The 18,079-nt window shown below is 43.4% G+C and overlaps 1 protein-coding gene across 1 annotated transcript in view; it reads left to right on the top strand.

The window, feature by feature from the left end:
* The window catches only part of MLEC (malectin), a 20,979-nt gene extending 2,925 nt beyond the window's left edge, over nucleotides 1-18,054 (top strand). The window contains exons 2-5 of the mRNA XM_015429618.1: nucleotides 8,780-8,958; nucleotides 10,820-10,996; nucleotides 12,866-12,923; nucleotides 14,637-18,054. Coding sequence (XP_015285104.1) covers nucleotides 8,780-8,958; nucleotides 10,820-10,996; nucleotides 12,866-12,923; nucleotides 14,637-14,866 — 644 coding nt within the window. The 3' untranslated portion in view covers nucleotides 14,867-18,054. The remainder of the gene's footprint in view (nucleotides 1-8,779; nucleotides 8,959-10,819; nucleotides 10,997-12,865; nucleotides 12,924-14,636) is intronic.
* The last annotated feature ends 25 nt before the right edge of the window (nucleotides 18,055-18,079 follow it).

The following is an 18,079-nucleotide window of genomic DNA, read 5'->3' as shown; positions in this document are numbered from 1 at the left end:
CCCCCCCCCGGTGTGGCAAGGGCCTATGTTTAGTATTTTGATGCGGCCCCAAGGAAGCCCAGGGCTGCAATGCAGAGGCAGGCAATGGCAAACCACCTTTGAATGTTTCTTGTCTTGAAAACCCATGAGATTGCCATAAGTCAGCTGTGTCTTGAAAGAAAGAAAAATGAAGCTCTTAGAAAACCTCCCCAGTCCCGTTTATGCTTCTGTTACCATATTTGAAAAATTAGGGCATATGCTAACTAGAAATGCTGCTGCCATCTCTTTTATGTTATTGTGCCATGACTTCTGATTCTCATTGCATGTACAAATTGACATTTTAGCACCAGTACCTTTCTCTCTTTGCCAATAGGAAGGTGGCTAAAATATATCAAAGGTAGCATATCTGACCAGTTACATTATGGTCCCCTTTGCTCTTTTCCTCATGTTCCATTTTCCCTTCCTGTTTGCTCTGGAATGTTTTATGCTTTCTTACTCCCTGCTCTGCTGTTTCCAGTATATTGATTTCCACAGCATTTGCCCCCTCACTTCCTCATACAAGGGTCCTTTTAAAAAAATCTGTGTTATGTGTGTAGTTCGTGCTTTTTCTGTGATGTCCGAAGAATTATTATAAATGGACATTGGTTAATGTAAAGACTTGAAAACTGAGCATGCAGTCTGGTCCCATTTAGTTGGTGCACAGTACAGGGTTGGAGGTGATGTGCATCCCCTTCGTAACTTGCTGGCAGAAATTCTCTCAGCAGTTTTTGACATTTTGAATATGGGGTAATGGAGGCCGTTTCTTTCAAAATAATGCTTTTCTTGGGACCTTTGCTCAGAATCTGACTGATCCTGCTGCATCTTAGCCAGTCTTTACAAAGTGGCTCAAATTACTATTCTTTCAACTTTCTTCCCTTATTGCAGTGCTGACACTGGGGATTGGGGTGGGGGTGGGGAATAAGTTTAGTCATTACTCAGTTGCTTGCCTTGAAATAAACCTCTTAGTTTCACCATCCGGTTCCAGCCATTTATTGTTCCCGATGTGCTAATTTAACCAAGGTGCCTGTACACATTTCTGTCTTTATGACTTTGCTGCAGTTGTTCCCGGTTCTCTTGCCCACATATTTGGTTTCAGTTGGGCTAAGGCTTCCGGGTCTGCTAACTGTCAGCTATGTGTGCCTGATGTGGGTGTCAGGAGCACAGATGGCAGTGCCACCATGTACACTGCCTTGCCATTTGCAATACCCTGCAGCTATGGCTGTTAAGTTGGGAGGGTTTTTTTTAAAGTGCTGGATGTGACTTTTGCTGGAAAGTTGCAGTATCCTGTCCTTGTGATCATGTTGCTGAAGCTCATATCAAGGTCTGATGCTGTTGCACCAGAGAGAGTGAAATACAGTGGCAAATAAACTGAGCAGCAAACTAGGAAAGTGTCTGAATCTCAACTCTGCCATAAACTTGCCAAATGGCCTTGGGCAATCCACACTCTCACCTTCAGACTCCCTCCCCCCACACTTCTCCTTTATGTTGATAATACTGCCCTATCTTTTAGGGCTGTTGTAAAGATTGCTGAAATAATATATGTACAATGTTAACATTTATATAATAGCATAAAATGAAATCCATATTTCTTGTCTGGAATCATGCTAATGTATACAGAAGTTCCCTAACTTACATAGCCATATGACACCTGGATATGAATTTTCTTAAAATGTTAACGCCATGGTGGGGAAGTGGTTTTCCACGCATCCTGTTTTTCCGAGGGGGGAGGAAATTCTGGGAAACATTGCACCATGCATAATTTATTTATTTACTTTCTGCTCTACCCTGAAATTATTCTACTACTTCAGAAATGTTAAGGTGCATCACTGGCATATACAATTGTACTATCTGAAATATTTATGATATTTGAAATATAAATACCTTTATTTTATTACAACAAAATTGCATGTGTGCTAGACTGGAACATAGGGCACAGAAACTTGACAGCTCTACCTAAGCACACAGATGTTCAGTTTCTGTTATCTGAGGCAGGGTTTCTGCCTTCTCTCCCCCCCCCCCAAACTTTTAACCTCTGGCAAGGCAGGGCAGTAAACTGCTTGTTTTCCTCTAGCTAAGTGTCTGTTTTCACAGTCCGGTGAGGAGAGAGGTGAAATGGTAGACATGGGAGAGGGGGAGGAGGTCAAGAGGACAGCATATCCAGGGGACTGGCTTCTAGAATTTCCGTGACATTAGATCAAAGTCATCAGAGGAAGCTAAGCAGCAATTGACAAACCAAGGCAGCCCTGAATACTCTTCTCATGAAGGTGCAGAAGATGTTATCTTGGGTTTGTTGTACACAGCATATGCAAGGTTTATCGTTATCTGCATCATACATCAACATTTTCATACTTTTCAACTTTCAAAAAGCATTTTGACTAAACCTTTGTCTTAAGCATGTCACTCAAAAAGTTTCATAGGATTTTTCTTTGTTCCCTAAAACTTCTAATTTTTAGTGAGGGGGGGGTCCAAGAAGAAGAGATTGGATTTATACCCCACCCTTCACTACCCAAAGGAGTCTCAGAGCGGCTTACAAACTCCTTTCCCTTCCCCTCCCCACAACAGACACCCTGTGAGGTAGGTGTGGCTGAGAGAACTCTGACAGAAACTGCTCTTTTTCAAGAATGGCTGTGCCAGAATTAGGGCTTACCCAAGATCATCCAGCCAGGTGCAAGTGGAGGAGTGGGGAATCAAACCCAGTTCTCCCAGATTAGAGTCTGCGCACTTAACCACTACAGCAAACTGGAGGAGGGTTTCCCATGGGTCTTCACCTCTGTGGTAATAATCTGCCTTTCCATCTTCATATTTTCCTGTGCAGCAATGAGGGCTAAATACTTTCTGTCACTTCTTATCAAAAGCCAAGGTTCTTAGGAAGTCAGATTTTGACTGCATGGAGTTCAGTACATTGATCTGCATATAATAGTGTGGGATGTGTAAGGCTGAGTTTGTATTATTAATGTGACTGTGCTTTCTTCATGTTAGAGTTCCCTGAAACACATTTAGGAGATACTGCCTGTCACTTCAAGAGACTGAAGGCAGAGTGTGCAGTAAAAGCCCATTCCACTCCAGTGCTCCATGGGTCCCTTTTCCCAGTCTTCAGCAAGGACTGTCCTTTCCTGACGGTTCTCTTGAGTGTTTAAACAGCTGCATAACTGACAAATGCAGCAGGTAAAGCTTTTCCTAGCAGACAGAATTTCTGCTTGTCACACAGCTCTTGAAACAACAGGAGCTCTGCTAGAAGAAATGTTGGCAGTAGTAGGACCAAGAGCCTCAGGGATGCTTCTCTAGATTGATTTCAGCCTGAAAAATCTGGGCCTTACCAGGAATTAAAGGGTGCTTTGTGCAGGTTAAAACACTCCTAGCTTACTGCATCAGGCTCCAGGTTCTGTAAGACGATCATTGAAGAAGGAAGAGCTTTTCTTCTCTCCTAGCAGTGAAATAAATGTCTCAAAGTGACACTGGAGAAAGCAGGCTTGGACTATATGCAAATGACATTTTTGTGTACTCTTCATTGGGAACAAACTTGCACCGCGTCTACTCCTGGGCTAACTCTTGTTCTGGCTTTATGGAGCAGAGACCCGGACTCTAGGTATTGGCCTTCCTGTGCTAGTTTAGAATGCTTTTTCATGTTCAGAATAAGGGCGTGTTCTGAATTTCCCTGAACCAGATTTTGAATTCCAAGCATGGCAGCTGTTTGATATCCTGATGTTGTTATTCTCCCCTCTATCGACTCTTCCAGATGAAAAATAAATGTAAAAGCTGTTCTGTGCTGATGCAAGCTTTATGGTGGCTGCAGATTTTTTCTCTGTGGGACAAGCCCAAGCCTTGTCTTTTGTCCTCGTGGCTAAAGTTGCATGTTCTTAGTGATTCCATGCTGGACTTGCTCCAAGGTGCAGGTTGGTTGAGCATCTGCTGTTGAAGGAGGAAGCAGCTACTTGCAAAGCTTGAATTGGAGTCAGTCTTTTCCTTGGAGAGTTACTTCCCGTTAGCCGTGCCGCAGAAGGTACTGAAGAGGCTAGGCTCATGCTGTAGTTCCGTTTCCTTCATGGAGAGGTTTGAGGTTTTCATTTATATCTGGTATTTGGGCCTGGGAAGATGCTGTGTGTAGTCAGTGCTTATTCAGCTTCAAGCTGCTTGTCCCTTGGCCTTGGCAATAATATTTCTTTATTTCATTTTTCCTTGTAATAGCTTTATAAGTGCTCAAGTTGCATTTCCATGTCACTGACATCATCCACGTACATCTGTGAAGGGAAGGTAAATGCTGTGTGCAACTTGAACCTGGGCCTAAATTCAAGTGCTAATTGGGTACACCTCACTTGCTACTCATTTCTGTCGTTACCAGCAAGTTTCATGCAGAGATGTGAGGGTTTCCCTCCCCCTAGTGTTTCAAATAGAAAAATTGGGACTTTTGGAGAGCACTGGAAAAAAACTTTCTATTTTCTCATTTTAGGGTGAGTGAAGTGCTTTTTAAGATAAGGTTTTACTCGCTCAGAATGTATGAAGATTTTTAACTAAAATATGAAGATTTTTAACTAAAATATGAAGATTTTTAACTAAAATATGAAGATTTTTAACTAAAATATGAAGATTTTTAACTAAAATATGAAGATTTTTAACTAAAATAATTTCAGCATTAGAGAATAATTCCTGTGTACTGTAGACATAAACATCAACGGTATATTTATTGTTTAAATGTAACAAATTTTGTCTTATGATGAATATTCTGTAATGTGTATGGTGATACAGTACAGAAGAGTTGTAAAATTTAAGTCCATATCCAAATATGCTGCCAGTGCGATTGAGACTGGGACTTTCTGCCCAAATAATATGCTTTATTTTGCTTCCTTCAAAATAATATTTCTATGCTTAACTTTTATTTTTCTGACCTCCCAAAAGGCAAAAATACATGCTAAAATGGCATAGTGTGCAGATATTTATAGTGCTGTCTCTTTCTAGTATTCATTATTCTGCATGCAGAAATACACAAGCATTTATACTACAAGTTTTTCAGTATGCCAGATAGTACAATTTTATGTGCTAAGTTATAAATTATGAAGTTCATGTTCTTGAAGAAGTAAAATAAGTTTAAGATTGGTAAGGGGGAAAGTTGCATGTATTTCAACGTTCCTTAACATTTCTGCTAACTCCCCCCCCCCTTTCAAAATTCCAGCAGCTTTGCATTCCTAGCTTCGTGACACATCAGAAACTTGAACCTGGAGTTCCCACATCCAAGGCCAGCAGACCATCCATTACATTTCACAGTGGTTCGCTCTTTCCCCAAAATGCCCATATGGAAGGGGCTTCTGGAACTCATTCTGTAATGGGGAGTACTGTTTACCTCTCTGTTGTGTGTGTAACTTTAGTCAGAACTAATTTCCCCTTTGAATAATTACCTTTAACAACACACTCCACTTCATTTCTGATGTGAAATTGTTGAACACACTTAGCTGGATCTGTAACTGGGTGAGTATAAAGCTGCCACTGCCTCGTGGTCGGAAGTAACTTTTTCTCTCCTAATAACAAAGTTCTTTTCAAACCTCCTTTCCTGCTTTGTGGGTTTGGCAATGAAGAGATCTACCTCTGGGTGCTTGTAGTAGGATACAAAGCATCATTTGTAGCTGCTGCTCAGTAGGTTAGTTGGTTCTGTCTGAAATCAGCCTACCCTGTAACACTGTCATATCAGTTCTGAAGTGCTGTGCCTGGGGGTGAGGGGGAGTAGGCCTACATTGGAAATTAACTGGATACAACTTGTGATGTCTGTGTTTATTTGAGTGACTCTTCCCCATTAAAGGGGTTGCTTATTTTTGCCTTTCTCTCCCTTCCTCGTGACTACTCTGTGGCCATACATTCTGTTTCTCTGCGGTTTTCTCTCTCCTTGTAGTTGTAGGGGTAAGTTGGACTATGCTGTCTTGCTAACAGAAGCACAGAGCTCTCTTAGCACTCAGGAGATTAACTGAGTTGTTCTTCACCTGCTGCATTCTGCCAATGATCACACACCTATCCCCCCCCCTCATCTTCACATTGTTAGCCTTAAGTAAGAATATTGGGGGGGGGGAGCTCTAGTGTGCAGCCATATTGCACTCACATCTGTGTGCACCAGAAGGGCTAGGGCTGGTTTTAATTTCCTCTTGCTCATTTAAGTGGACTCCCTTTGGGAGCCTTGTGCTCGCCTTGCTGTTGAAATATTCCTTTTCAGTTTGATTTCCATTAATAGCTGGTTCGTCCATAGGCTGTAGTTTTCCATGGCTCCTCGTGTAAGTTTCTCCCTTCTAGAAAGGCCTGTCCCAGGATTTCTTTAACTTTTGGGAGCTGAGGCACACTACTTCTGTGTAATTCTAGGGCTTTCTAGAAGGGAGAAACTGACACGAGAAGCCATAGATAACTACTCTGTTACTGGCACACTATACTTTTTCACCCATAGTTCTGCAGTATGAAAGAGTAAGAGCTGTGCACCCTCAGAGGAGGCTACACTCATTTGTTTCTGCCTCCTGGTGGAAGGAGACCAGGCCAGAGCAGTGACTCATGCAGAAATACAGTAGATAGCCGCTTCTGTCAAAGAGTGACTGTGGACTCCTAGGCCTTGAGTTATTTAATTTCTTGAAATTTACAAAGATTTCTGTGTAAGAATAACAAAGCTGCCAGTTGGCAACAATAATGCCAGGTGCAGGCATTAAATCATAACATTTATAAACAATGGGAAGTCTTATGTAAACCATGAAAAGTCTCTTTAAACAAAATGGAATTCACCTAGGATATGACTCTTGAGGAGGCAGAGGTCCCTTATGCCATGCTCAAACTTGCACTTCCTGATTTTTTAATATATCTATGTATATTGCTTTTTTGCTGCCTTCCCTTCTCTTTTTTTGTTATTTTTGCACGTGTGTGCGCGTGTCCATGCTGGGAAGTCATGGCGACCTATGGCGACTCCTACTGGGGCATGGAGGACATTCAGAGAAGTAGCTTGAGAGCCTGCCTCTGCCTTCCGACCCTGGTATTCTCTGGAGGTCTCCCATTCAAATACTTGCCAGGGTTGGCCCTGCTTGGCTTCCAAGATCCAGGTCAGGGTGCTGCCTCCCCTTCTTGATCTTGTAGGGGACAGAGGAACCCTGCATATGGGGGTGCAAAGTTAAAATGTGAAATGCATAGCTCTGCAGCACTGTTTATCTTGATGTTGGATCTGCACTTGATCAGCTATTCAGGGGCCCCGGTCACACAGCAAAGTTGCCGCGGGAGAGGCACGGATGGTGGGCGGATTATCCGGGCGCGATCACACCCCAACATCTGGGAAGTGGAGCGCACCCGTGGCTTACCACCGACAATGCGCGTTAAAAAACTAGTACCTCCAAAGTACTAGTAAATGTTTGCCACGGGCTGCCTCCAGACTCCCGTGGTGTGATCGCGCCGGCACGCGGCATTCCCCTCCGGTCCCTCATTTACCTGCTGGCGCCAAGGGAAGGACCCGTGGTGTGCTGCCGGCATGTCTGATCGCGTAATCGTGGATCAAACTGCGCCGGGGCAATTAGCCACGCCTCCCCCCCCCGCGATATCCGGCTGTGTGACCGGGGCCAAAGTTAACTTTTTAAAACAGGTACATAGAGCAGGAAACTTTCCAACTCTTGTTGCTGACAGAGACTTCACTGACAGCTTGTGGCCCCCACATAGGTCCGATTCACGCATGTGGGTTCATCACTTGTTCATATAGTGTCCTGTGCATGTGAATGGGTCAGCACAGATCAAATGCTGTGGACAGAACCTCCACATCTTTGCTCACACAGATCCTTTCCATGGGGAGCCTTTTCGCTTATTAAGCCGTAATTCAGCATGTTATCGGCTGATGAGAAATCATGCTGTATGCAGGAGTGTGTGAGCCAAGTATATTCTTCTCATGGAGCGTTGTAGTTGTCAGATAAGAACATAAGAATATAAGAGAAGCCAATGCTGGATCAGGCCAGTGGCCCGTCTAGTCCAACACTCTGTCACACAGTAGCCAGAAATACCAGGTGCCATCAGGAGGTCCACCAGTGGGGCCAGGACACTAGAAGCCCTCCCACTGTTGCCCCCCCCCAAGCACCAAGAATACAGAGCATCACTTGCCCCAGCCTAAGAGTTCCTATCTATACCTTGTGGCTAATAGCCACTGATGGACTTCTGCTCCATATGCTTATCTAATTCCCTCTTGAAGCTGTCCATGCTTGTAGAGTGGCAGCGAATTCCATGTGTTAATCACTCTTGGGTGAAGAAGTACTTCCTTTTATCTGTTCTAACCCGACTGTTCAGCAATTTCATTGAATGCCCATGAGTTCTTGTATTGTGAGAAAGGGAGAAAAGTACTTCTTTCTCTACCTGCTCTAACCCATGCATAATCTTATAAACCTCGATTATGTCACCCCTCAGCCATTGTTTCTCCAAGCTAAAGAGCCTCAAGCGCTTTAACCCTTTTATCATTCTAGTTGCTCTTTTCTGCACTTTTTCCAATGCTATAATATCCTTTTAGAGGTGTCTGATTTGTTTTCAATTTCCTTCCTAATAATCCCCAGCATAACATTGGCCCTTTTTTATTGCAATTGCACACTGTCTAGACATCTGGCCTAGTCTTTGTGAGTCTCTGATTAGGGGCTCCCCCCCTTAGGGCTGTAATCATTTTTGTAGGAGGGAGTAGTAGAATTTTTGGGGTGGGCAGGTGAGTGGGTTGGTAGTCTCTGGGTCTACAGTCACCGAGTCAAAGTACTGCTAGAGTTTAATGTTTTATTTTTTTTTAATACAGCCTCTGACTATGGCATGAAACTGCCGATCTTGCGATCCAATCCAGAGGATCAGATTCTGTATCAGACAGAACGCTACAATGAGGAAACTTTTGGATATGAGGTCCCCATCAAGGAGGAGGGGGATTATGTGCTTGTGTTGAAGTTTGCTGAAGTCTATTTTGCACAATCCCAGCAGAAGGTAAGTAGGTATGATCTCCCAGTGGGACTCCATTGGTTAATTCTGAAATCACTTAGGCCTGCTTATGGCTTTCATGTTTGGGTGTCTGTCAGGTATTCTCTTTTCATTAATGGACAAAAGCAACACTTGAAAGTAGCAAGAGTACTTCTGAGGGCTAAACTGGTCCCGTCAGTATTGGCAGAAAGGTGAGCTGACCTTCAGGGTTCATCCCAAAATGCGTGTGCTGCTTGCTGCATTATTTTTCACTGAACTTAACTCTTTTGGGTATGCACACAGTTAATTCACACAGTTACTTGGGGAACGTGCTCTTCTTGGGAGAGCAGGTCTTTCCTCTTCCCCCTCCCCAATTTCTGTTGACACTTGTAGAACCTGTTCTGCCAGAAGAGCCCACAGTTACTCATGTTGCTTTTATTAAGCTTGAAGATCCTTTGGGCGTTGCCATTCTGCCTGAAAAAAGAGCTCCACATCTTGGCCTACTCTTGCCAAAACCCTAAGCATGAAATTTGGAAGGCAGAATCTCTTTTAGGGTAGTCTCTGCTGGTGGCACAACAGCCAGGTTTTTTGTTGCGCAGAATTTTTCAACAAGCATCATATAAAGCTGTCTCGCTAGTGAACTGGAATTTGAACTAGGAAATTGAGCTCGAATTTGAACCAGGTTTTCTTGGTCCTAGTCCAGCACTCTAACCACTATGCTAACTTGAAAACCTTAATACTTCTAAACCAGCAAAAGTTGACAGGTTAGTTGTTTTGCTGGCTTCTCCCTTTCTGCCATTGGACATTAAGAAGACCAGCAGTCCTTTACACTGCAAAATGGAAACTAGATGTCTGCCCCCACTTAGAAGAATGGAAAAATAAATTTGCCAAATATGCAGTAATGGCGAAATTAACAACTTATCTGAAATACAGATCAATCATAAAATTTGAGGAGATGGAGTGTGTACTATGCAAGCAGGAGACAAATTTAGAATGAGAAACAGTTAAAAAAATTGTATGTAAATGTATTGAAATACAGAAGCAGAACGAGAATACATTTTAAATGTAATGTCTTGAATATAAATGTGTAAAGAAGTGGATCCAGAGCAGAAATATTTTCCACTTTCTTATTATGAGATATATAATTTTCTTTCTATACTCTGATATATTACCTATTGTTAAAAGTTACAGTGAGTAGGTAGAGGTGGCAAAAATATGTAATAGCAAATATGTAGTAAAGATGAAACCAATAATGTAGATGTAAACTAGATTAGTTACGAAATTTGAAATTTAAAATGTTGAATATAAATGTACCCCAACAGAAGCAAGTACCATTGTATCCTATAGACAGTGTTTTAAAAACTATAATGAAGGGGGTGTTAGGGAGAAATGCTTTTTGTTTCATACACTCTGTGATATGTAATTATTTTTGATATACCTAATTGTGCTATGTAACCCCTTTTTTGTTTCTGTAGCCCCTTTATACCTTTAGTTGGTTTTCCAAAATAAAAAAAGACCAGCAGTTCTTAAAGGAGGACCGTAAAGAGCACAGAGGCAGGCAATGGACTACCTGGTTGTCAGCAGATAGGGGAGAGTGACGGAGGATGAAATGGGATGGGAACAACCAGAAAGTCTTAATAAGAACTATGGTTTGGTTGGGATGTTCAAATGTCAGAGGGAGTGGAAGCATCCCCAAATTAATTGTATTTCATCATTTTATATACGCCACACTGGACATCCTTATGGGTTAAAAGAAGAGTTAGAAATATATGCCAGTTACCTGCTGGTGGTTATTCCATCCATGGTGCTGTTAGTTGACAATCAGTACTCTGTAAAAACAACAGGCCTGATTCCTTTCCTCTCGTTTTCCGTTTTCTCCATCCAAAAGGTTTTTGATGTGCGTGTGAATGGGCACATGGTAGTGAAGGACCTGGACATCTTTGATAGAGTTGGGCACAGTACAGCCCATGACGAGGTTATTCCTATCAGCATCAAGAAGGGGAAGCTGAGTGTTCAGGGAGAAGTTTCTACCTTCACAGGGAAGCTCAACATTGAGTTTGTCAAGGTAACAGACTCTGGCTTGAAGACCTTTTTTCCTTTTTGCCTCTCTAATGCAGAAAGCAGAAGCCAACGTATGACCATATATCATATGCTTAATAGGTATTTCTGAGGCAGGGTGCAGATACATCAGCATTGTTCATTACTTAGTATTACTAAGTCCCCACCACTGCATTGTGCGGGAATAGTCTAAAAAAGGAATCAAGAATGAAGCTTATGTAAGAACAGGCTTCATTCTCAATTGTGGGGAGGGAAACTGAGATCAGCACAGAGGCTGGAAACAAATTTAGCCCTAATTAATGTCTCTGAGAGCATCCTGTCATTTACATAAAAGGAAGTAAGTGACTGTCATTCATTTCTAGGGGGAAACCTGCTCTTGGGGTCACTGTTGATAGGGACAACATAACTTGCACCCTGCTACAGACAGTGGATGTTGCATCCTTTGACACAAATCCTACATCGAGAGTACAATATATTGTACACTGTGCCTCCAGCACAACCCTACCCTCTATGCGTATGCTTGCCTGTATTCATGAAGGATATTATGCTACCTATTGATAATCTTCCCTTCTTGCCAATTCTGGGACTTCCAGTTTTGGACGATCAGAGATCATCTTTCAAATTGAGTAATATTGAGAAGGATCAATGTGAATGTAATCCATTAAAGCTAATTATCCTAAAATCAAAATTTCTGTGATTCTTATTAGTAGAGCTTGAACCTTCCTTTCCACTGTCTGCAGTAGTATGCAAATCTGCCAAACAACAGTGTTCTGAAATTTGGGGGGCACATGCACCTCTTGAATTTACTTCAGGTCTAGCTTTCTTTCTATTACTCTACGTCAAAGCCAGTGTAAGTATTTGTTGAGCAGTTCCTGGACTGCAGTGATCCCACTGCTGATCCCTGGCACAGCCTTAGCTATTGCCCCTTGCCATTACTCTCAGCATTGGCACTGAGATCAGACCTTCTGAATGGATTTAACCCTTCTGCATTGGTGCATACTCTGTGACTGGTGGCAGTGGATGGCTCTGGTTCGTCCCCCTTATTGTCCAGCAAGCTTGTCACAATTTGCCCATCTGTGCAAGCAATGCTGGTGGCTAGGAGTGGCTTTTGCTACTGAGAGGCAGGCAGGCAAGGAGGTGGCAGGACCTTGATACTCTTTTGCCTGAGTGGGTAAGCTGCTATCAGTGACCTGCATGCCCGTCTCACTTGAAGCACTGAAGGGATTGTCCTCCCCCTGGAAGTAGCCTCTCTTCCCTGACTCAGCAGATATGCTGCCACTTCCTTCTCCGGCTCCTCTTCTGTGTAGCAGGAAGAAAAGTAAGTTGGCTTGCTTGTTTGTCCGCCTGCACTGAGCAGACAGCGTTGACTGCTAGGAGCAATTACTTCCATTGATCAGTGGGAAAGGGGCAAATGAGGTGGGCAGCTGCTTCTACTCTATCACCGTGGATCTGCTTAGATGATGGTTGGTAAACAGAGCTGCCACTGCCTGCTCTTTGCACTGAAGGAAGGAAGGAGCGGCCTCTTGTGCTAGTGACCTAATAGGTGGGAGGAGAGAAAGGCCTGTCTGCTTGCATCTTGCCAAGGGCCTTGCCCAAACCTGAAGCTTGCCCATAAGAAGAATGGAAACTTCTGAAGGCTTAGATCTTCGCATGAATTGAAGACCTTTTAAAAGCACTATGCTTACAATGGGCAATTGCTTTGCCTTTAGCCAGGCTTCCATTGAATTGAAGGAAGGGGTCAGGCAGTTGCATTTCCCCTTGATTTAATCACACTTGTACAGGTTTACTTGTTCCACATACAAGGAAACTATTATCAGGCAATTTGAATAGGCCAATGTTTAGTAATAAAGCTGACCTCTGCTTTCTATTTCTCCAGGGGTACTATGATAATCCAAAAGTCTGTGCACTGTATGTCCTTCGGGGAACAGTAGATGGTGAGTTTCCTTTTATAGTTCTGATTTTAGCCCTCTCTTTCTTCAAGTCCCCAGCTACTCTGTGGGTGCGGTCAGACGGTTTGCTGAGAGCGGGTTAAACTGCTTCGGTTCTAACCGGATTATATTTGATCTGGATAATCGCAATCACACTTACCTCCCTTATCCCGCCTCACTGTGCAGTCACGTTGCTCCCCAGCGTCTACACTACTGAAGCACGGGAGTGTGTGTCAGTGGGGTTCCCCCCCCCCCAGTTTGTGCATGCGCATAGGTGCCCCTCTGTAGAAGGGGGGGGAACTATCATGGCACTTGCACAGAACAATCAGGGCAAATTAATCCAGCCCCTCCAACGAAAGACTTCCCTTTAAACGTTTGACCTGAAAATGGTCTCCGTGAAATCCGGAACTCATCTAAACGCTAAAACAAGTGGCCGTTTAAATGTTGGTTTTTTAAACGCGGTGGCAGAGCTCCGCCTATGCACACACCGCCAACATATTTAAAAAATGGCGGGCAAAAAGCGGAAGCCTCGGGCAGCTTTCGAGCGGGGAGGGGGTTTAAACCGGAAGTGGCTTGACACCGCAAGAGCGATCAGACGTCAGAAAAGTGCGGCTAGAACCGGAGAATCAGGAAAACACCACTGGGGACCTAGTAACAAAATGCTTTGTTTTAAAGGGGGTTTGAGCCAGAAAGCGATGGCTGGGGACGGTGCGCAGATTATGGGTGTGTGAACATGGATATAAAATCCGTTACTGAAGCGTGCCGAAAGCAGACTAAACGGCCCGCCTGAACGCACCCTGTATGTCATCACAAAGACCTGTAAGGGAGAAGCCAAAAGGTTGGTCACCAAGGAGAGTGTTCTTGTCAGGCCACACAGCCCTCCTGTGCCCCATTCAGTGTCCTGCACAGGCAATCCAAGGACAGTACAGCATCATGTCAAGACTGTGGACAGTCCTTCAGAGTATGTCTTGCATCTCTTAAGTTGCTCTGTTGGGCAACTGATGGTCGCAGGACCCTACTAACTTCGTCGTCTAAATTTGTCCTGCATAGCTTTAGTCTCCTCCCCCATGCAACTGGTCATTACAGAGCCCTACTGTTCTGTCCTCTGTCTTTTTCTTGCCTGATAAGTACAGAAGCCACAGGCAGGTTCTGTTTGCTCTGTCTAGCCTTCATCTTGTATCAGGTCCTCTGAAATTGCAAGATTTTTGGACATACATACCCCCAATTCATATTTTGTGACAAGGAATATGAAGCCTTTGCACTTAGGTCAAAGCATATCTTATGGTGTGTATTGGTTAGGTGTTCATCAGTTTAAATGAATATGGCAATGTCTGAGGCTTTTACAGAATTCAAAATAATTTTGGTAAGTAAGAAAGCCCCATATTCCAAATAATTTTATTTTCTTCAAATTGGGGAAGTGTTTTGTGTTTGGATTTGAAAAAAGCAGACATAGTTTGTGGCTTGCTTAGACATTATGCAGAGGTAAAAATGGGTGCGCCACCATGCATGCTCAATAGGGTGCTGCTGCCAGACTTCCTCCTGAATATATCTGTGTGGAATACATGTTTACGAATGTGTGTTTCTTGCAGTCACATTTCAAACATCGGTGCACATCTGAAAAATGTAATAAGTGATGTGATGTTGCATCTTTCTAGCATGAATTTTTGCTTCTGCTTGAATGTGTATGGTAGAGGCCCTGGCATTTCTTCTCTTCCACAGATGTTCCAAAGCTGCAGCCCCACCCGGGCTTGGAGAAAAAAGAGGAGGAGGAAGATGAAGAGGAGTATGAGGAAGGCTCCAGCACTAAAAAGCAGACCAATAAGAACCGGGTCCAGTCGGGCCCCCGCACACCAAACCCCTATGCCTCGGACAACAGCAGCCTCATGTTCCCTATCTTAGTGGCCTTTGGTGTCTTCATTCCTACCCTCTTCTGCCTGTGCAGGTTGTGAAAGACAAAACAGCAAGGCTGGAAGGGAAGGAGCCAGAGCAGACACAGCAGATGTTTTGGTTTCTCCTCGTTTCTCATAATTTAAGGAAAATAAAGGGTTGTTAAGGAGTACCAGGTACAATCCAGGGCAAGTTTGTACCACACTCTTTGAGGAGGGTGTCCTTCATCTCCCCCCTCCCCCTCAGCAGCAAGGCTTTGGGTCCTACACAGCCATACCAGAAGCAGCCACCTGTCCTGTCCAGAGAATCTTGATGTGAAGACTGGATACTTCTGGCTAAAAGATGTTGCTGAACTACAGCCTTCCCTCCCCCCCAAGGAAAGGAAGAAGTAAAAAGATGGGAAATACTAACCAGGGAGGGCAGAAGTTCAGATGTTGGCTTTAAAAAAGCAGACTTTGCCTTTGAGCTTCCTTGGATGGAATAAAACGTGTGCTAGAACTGCTGGGGGTGGGTGGGTTAGATGGGCTTTTTGACATTTGTAACTAAACTCATGGTACTTCCTTTCTGTTATGAAAGAGAGAAGGTTCACCCTTGCTGGATGGTCTGTTGGAGTCAGGGTTGTCATTAGAGCAGGGTGAGCAAGTTGACCTGATTGAGTTGCTCAGGCTGTATGAAACATTCTTTGCTCGGTCACTGTAATGCAAAACAGCTTCTGCCTTGCAGGCTCTTTTGTCATGTCATTTGTAACATGGATGTTTTTGTTTGTTGGGGTGGGGGTGCTCTTTTATATGTTACTTTCCGCTTCCATTTTTCTCTCCACAGTAGAAAGACTCTTGGTCTGTCTCCTACTTTGTATCATGACAAGAACCTGATAGGTAAACAGCAGTGGATATCTAGGATAGCAGAGCAGGTTGTGTACTTTTCCATGGGTTGCCTCTGATTTCCTTGAGCCAGAAGCCTTGCCACCTTTGGAGCTGAAGAGACATCTCTGCCTGTACGGGTGACGGGGGCCTCGGGCTCAGCTTTGTTCCCTGATCTTAGAACTCTTTGAACTGCATCTGGAACCTAAAAGACTTAAGTTCTGATGGTCTATGCCATTTTCGCTTTCAAAGGGTTGGATGTGTATCAGCTGTACTCATTTAAGTGCAACATTGACATAGTTCAAATTAGTTCTTGAAAACTAGTGGCATCCCTATAAATGCGAAATGGAAGGTGGCCAGTAGTTCTTGTGTCTGTGGAATATCCACAACACAGTGCAAAGTTGGATCAAGTGGGCATCCACTCCTAATTCTGCTAAGAGATTTTGGCATGTGTCTGAGAGGAATGTTACTCATTTTTCTTCTAGTATGGGAAGAGCCATGAGCATTGATGTGGTCTGTTATAATGATCTTTCATGGACCGACCCTTTCCATAGAGACCTTTTTCACTTCATGCCCACTAGAAAATCATCATGCCCACCCTGGTCAGGTTAATCGTTGCAATGTGTTCTTCCCTGGACCTTTAAATTTTCCCCAGCTATAAGTTTCAGCACACCTCTGAATGGCTTAAAAAGTGCAGCTCAAAGATGTGATAATAGAAGGTCATTCCGGTGCCAACAACTGAATGTGCATAAGCCTGACTGGCTACTGATCCCTTCCAGGTACAGTGCTAGAGCATGTGGGGAATAATGTTACAACACTATTGCCAACAAATGCATTAAACAACCATCTATTCCTCTTCCTCCCCAACTTGGAAACACACTTCAAAGGAAAGCCTGTCTAAATGTGAGCCTCTGCTGTGCTTTTGACCCCAAAATGCTTTTTGGATTAAACATGACAGGAGATATGTCTTAAACCCCCCATCCTACCTGTTAGCTTTCTGTTCCAGTTTTCCCCTTGGCTGTTGAACCTCATCTAACACTTTGAGAAGCTGGTAAGAATTAGGTACTTCTAGTTTAAGGTTGAGTGTCCTGTTACAGTACATCATGTTCGTTTGCCACAGTTGTTCCATCTCCTTTTTTCTTCTTGCAAGTTCTAGACGTTGCTTAAAGCGACAGGAAGTAGTATTTGCTTCATTAGGTCCCAAAACTATAAAGAGTGGATTTGAAAGCCTTCAGCAATAGCAATTCTGGCTTGCTGACTTGGCCTACTTACTCTTCATAGCAAGTAGATGGTACATGAGCTCAGAGGTACGTGATCTTGTGGCCATAAGCATAGGTAAGGTGCTTTTTTTTATCTGTTCTTACTAGCGTCTTTCCTGGCTATGCTACACCCACTGTCATACAATTATTATTATTAGTAGTAATAGTATCGTTCCTTTCTGGTTACCTTTTAGTTGCTGTTTAGAGGCTTGTTTACATATTTACTTATGAGAAGGTTGTCTCATCTCCCCCTTTAGAATAGCCAGATTCCTTCTAGGGTCATCTTGTTTCCACTGTCTGCTGATTAAAAACAAAGAAGTTCTGCAAGAACAGCCTTTCTTAGAACAGAAACATTGCAGCTATTAGTGGCACATGGTAGAGTCTTGCAACCCTGGATCTGTTACTCACTCTCTCCAGCCCTGCATTTCCATGCATCAAAAAGACTGATGGCTATTGATCACTTCATTGAATGAGCCCTGTCTACCCCCTTTCAGAGTGTTGTGACTCCCTTAAGGAGGAGGTTTGCTGTAAGGTAGCAGGCTTTGGCCTTGAAAATGCATGAACCAGACCGCTTCAAAAAGAGATATGGAACTTCTGCTCAGTCATTAGGTGGTGGAGACTGCAGGAATTAGCTCATGTTGCAAGAGCTGACTTCCATGAGGAAATGCTGTAATTTATTTGGTTTGTACTTCATGATAAATTGGAACAGGGCGCTGATAGTATCTGCTGATTCAAAAGACATTTCTTTCAGCAAGAGAACAGATTCTCCAGTACCAATGCCTAGGTGTGGGGAGAAATAGCTAGCTAACTTTATTCTGTACATGTACTGTTCCATTCATTATGTATTGAAAGGCTGAGAAGTCCACCTTGCCTGGAAATTGGAGTCCCCAGTTTTATTCACACAATAAGGATGGTTCTAGTTTACTTTCTGACTTCAGTTGCTTTGGCGGTAATGAGAAAGCCTGAAAGCTTCCTTCCTTCTCTAGTGCTTTTTATGCTATAGAGAGCTGTCCCATTGGGAGTGTGTGTGAGGGTTCTTCCTAGTGGAAATTAGAGGAATGCCAAAGTGAATGTATGCATTTGTTGTGCCTTTTTATTTTGGGGTTAGTAAGATGGCAACTTTTGCTTATAAGGAAGCTTCTGTTTTAAGGAACTT

The sequence above is a fragment of the Gekko japonicus genome, unplaced genomic scaffold, assembly GCF_001447785.1.
Source record: "Gekko japonicus isolate JY-2015 unplaced genomic scaffold, Gekko_japonicus_V1.1 scaffold409, whole genome shotgun sequence".
Taxonomy (NCBI): domain Eukaryota; kingdom Metazoa; phylum Chordata; class Lepidosauria; order Squamata; family Gekkonidae; genus Gekko; species Gekko japonicus.
The sequence above is the reverse complement of the archived record's forward strand: the minus strand, read 5'-3'. Positions and strand labels throughout refer to the sequence as shown.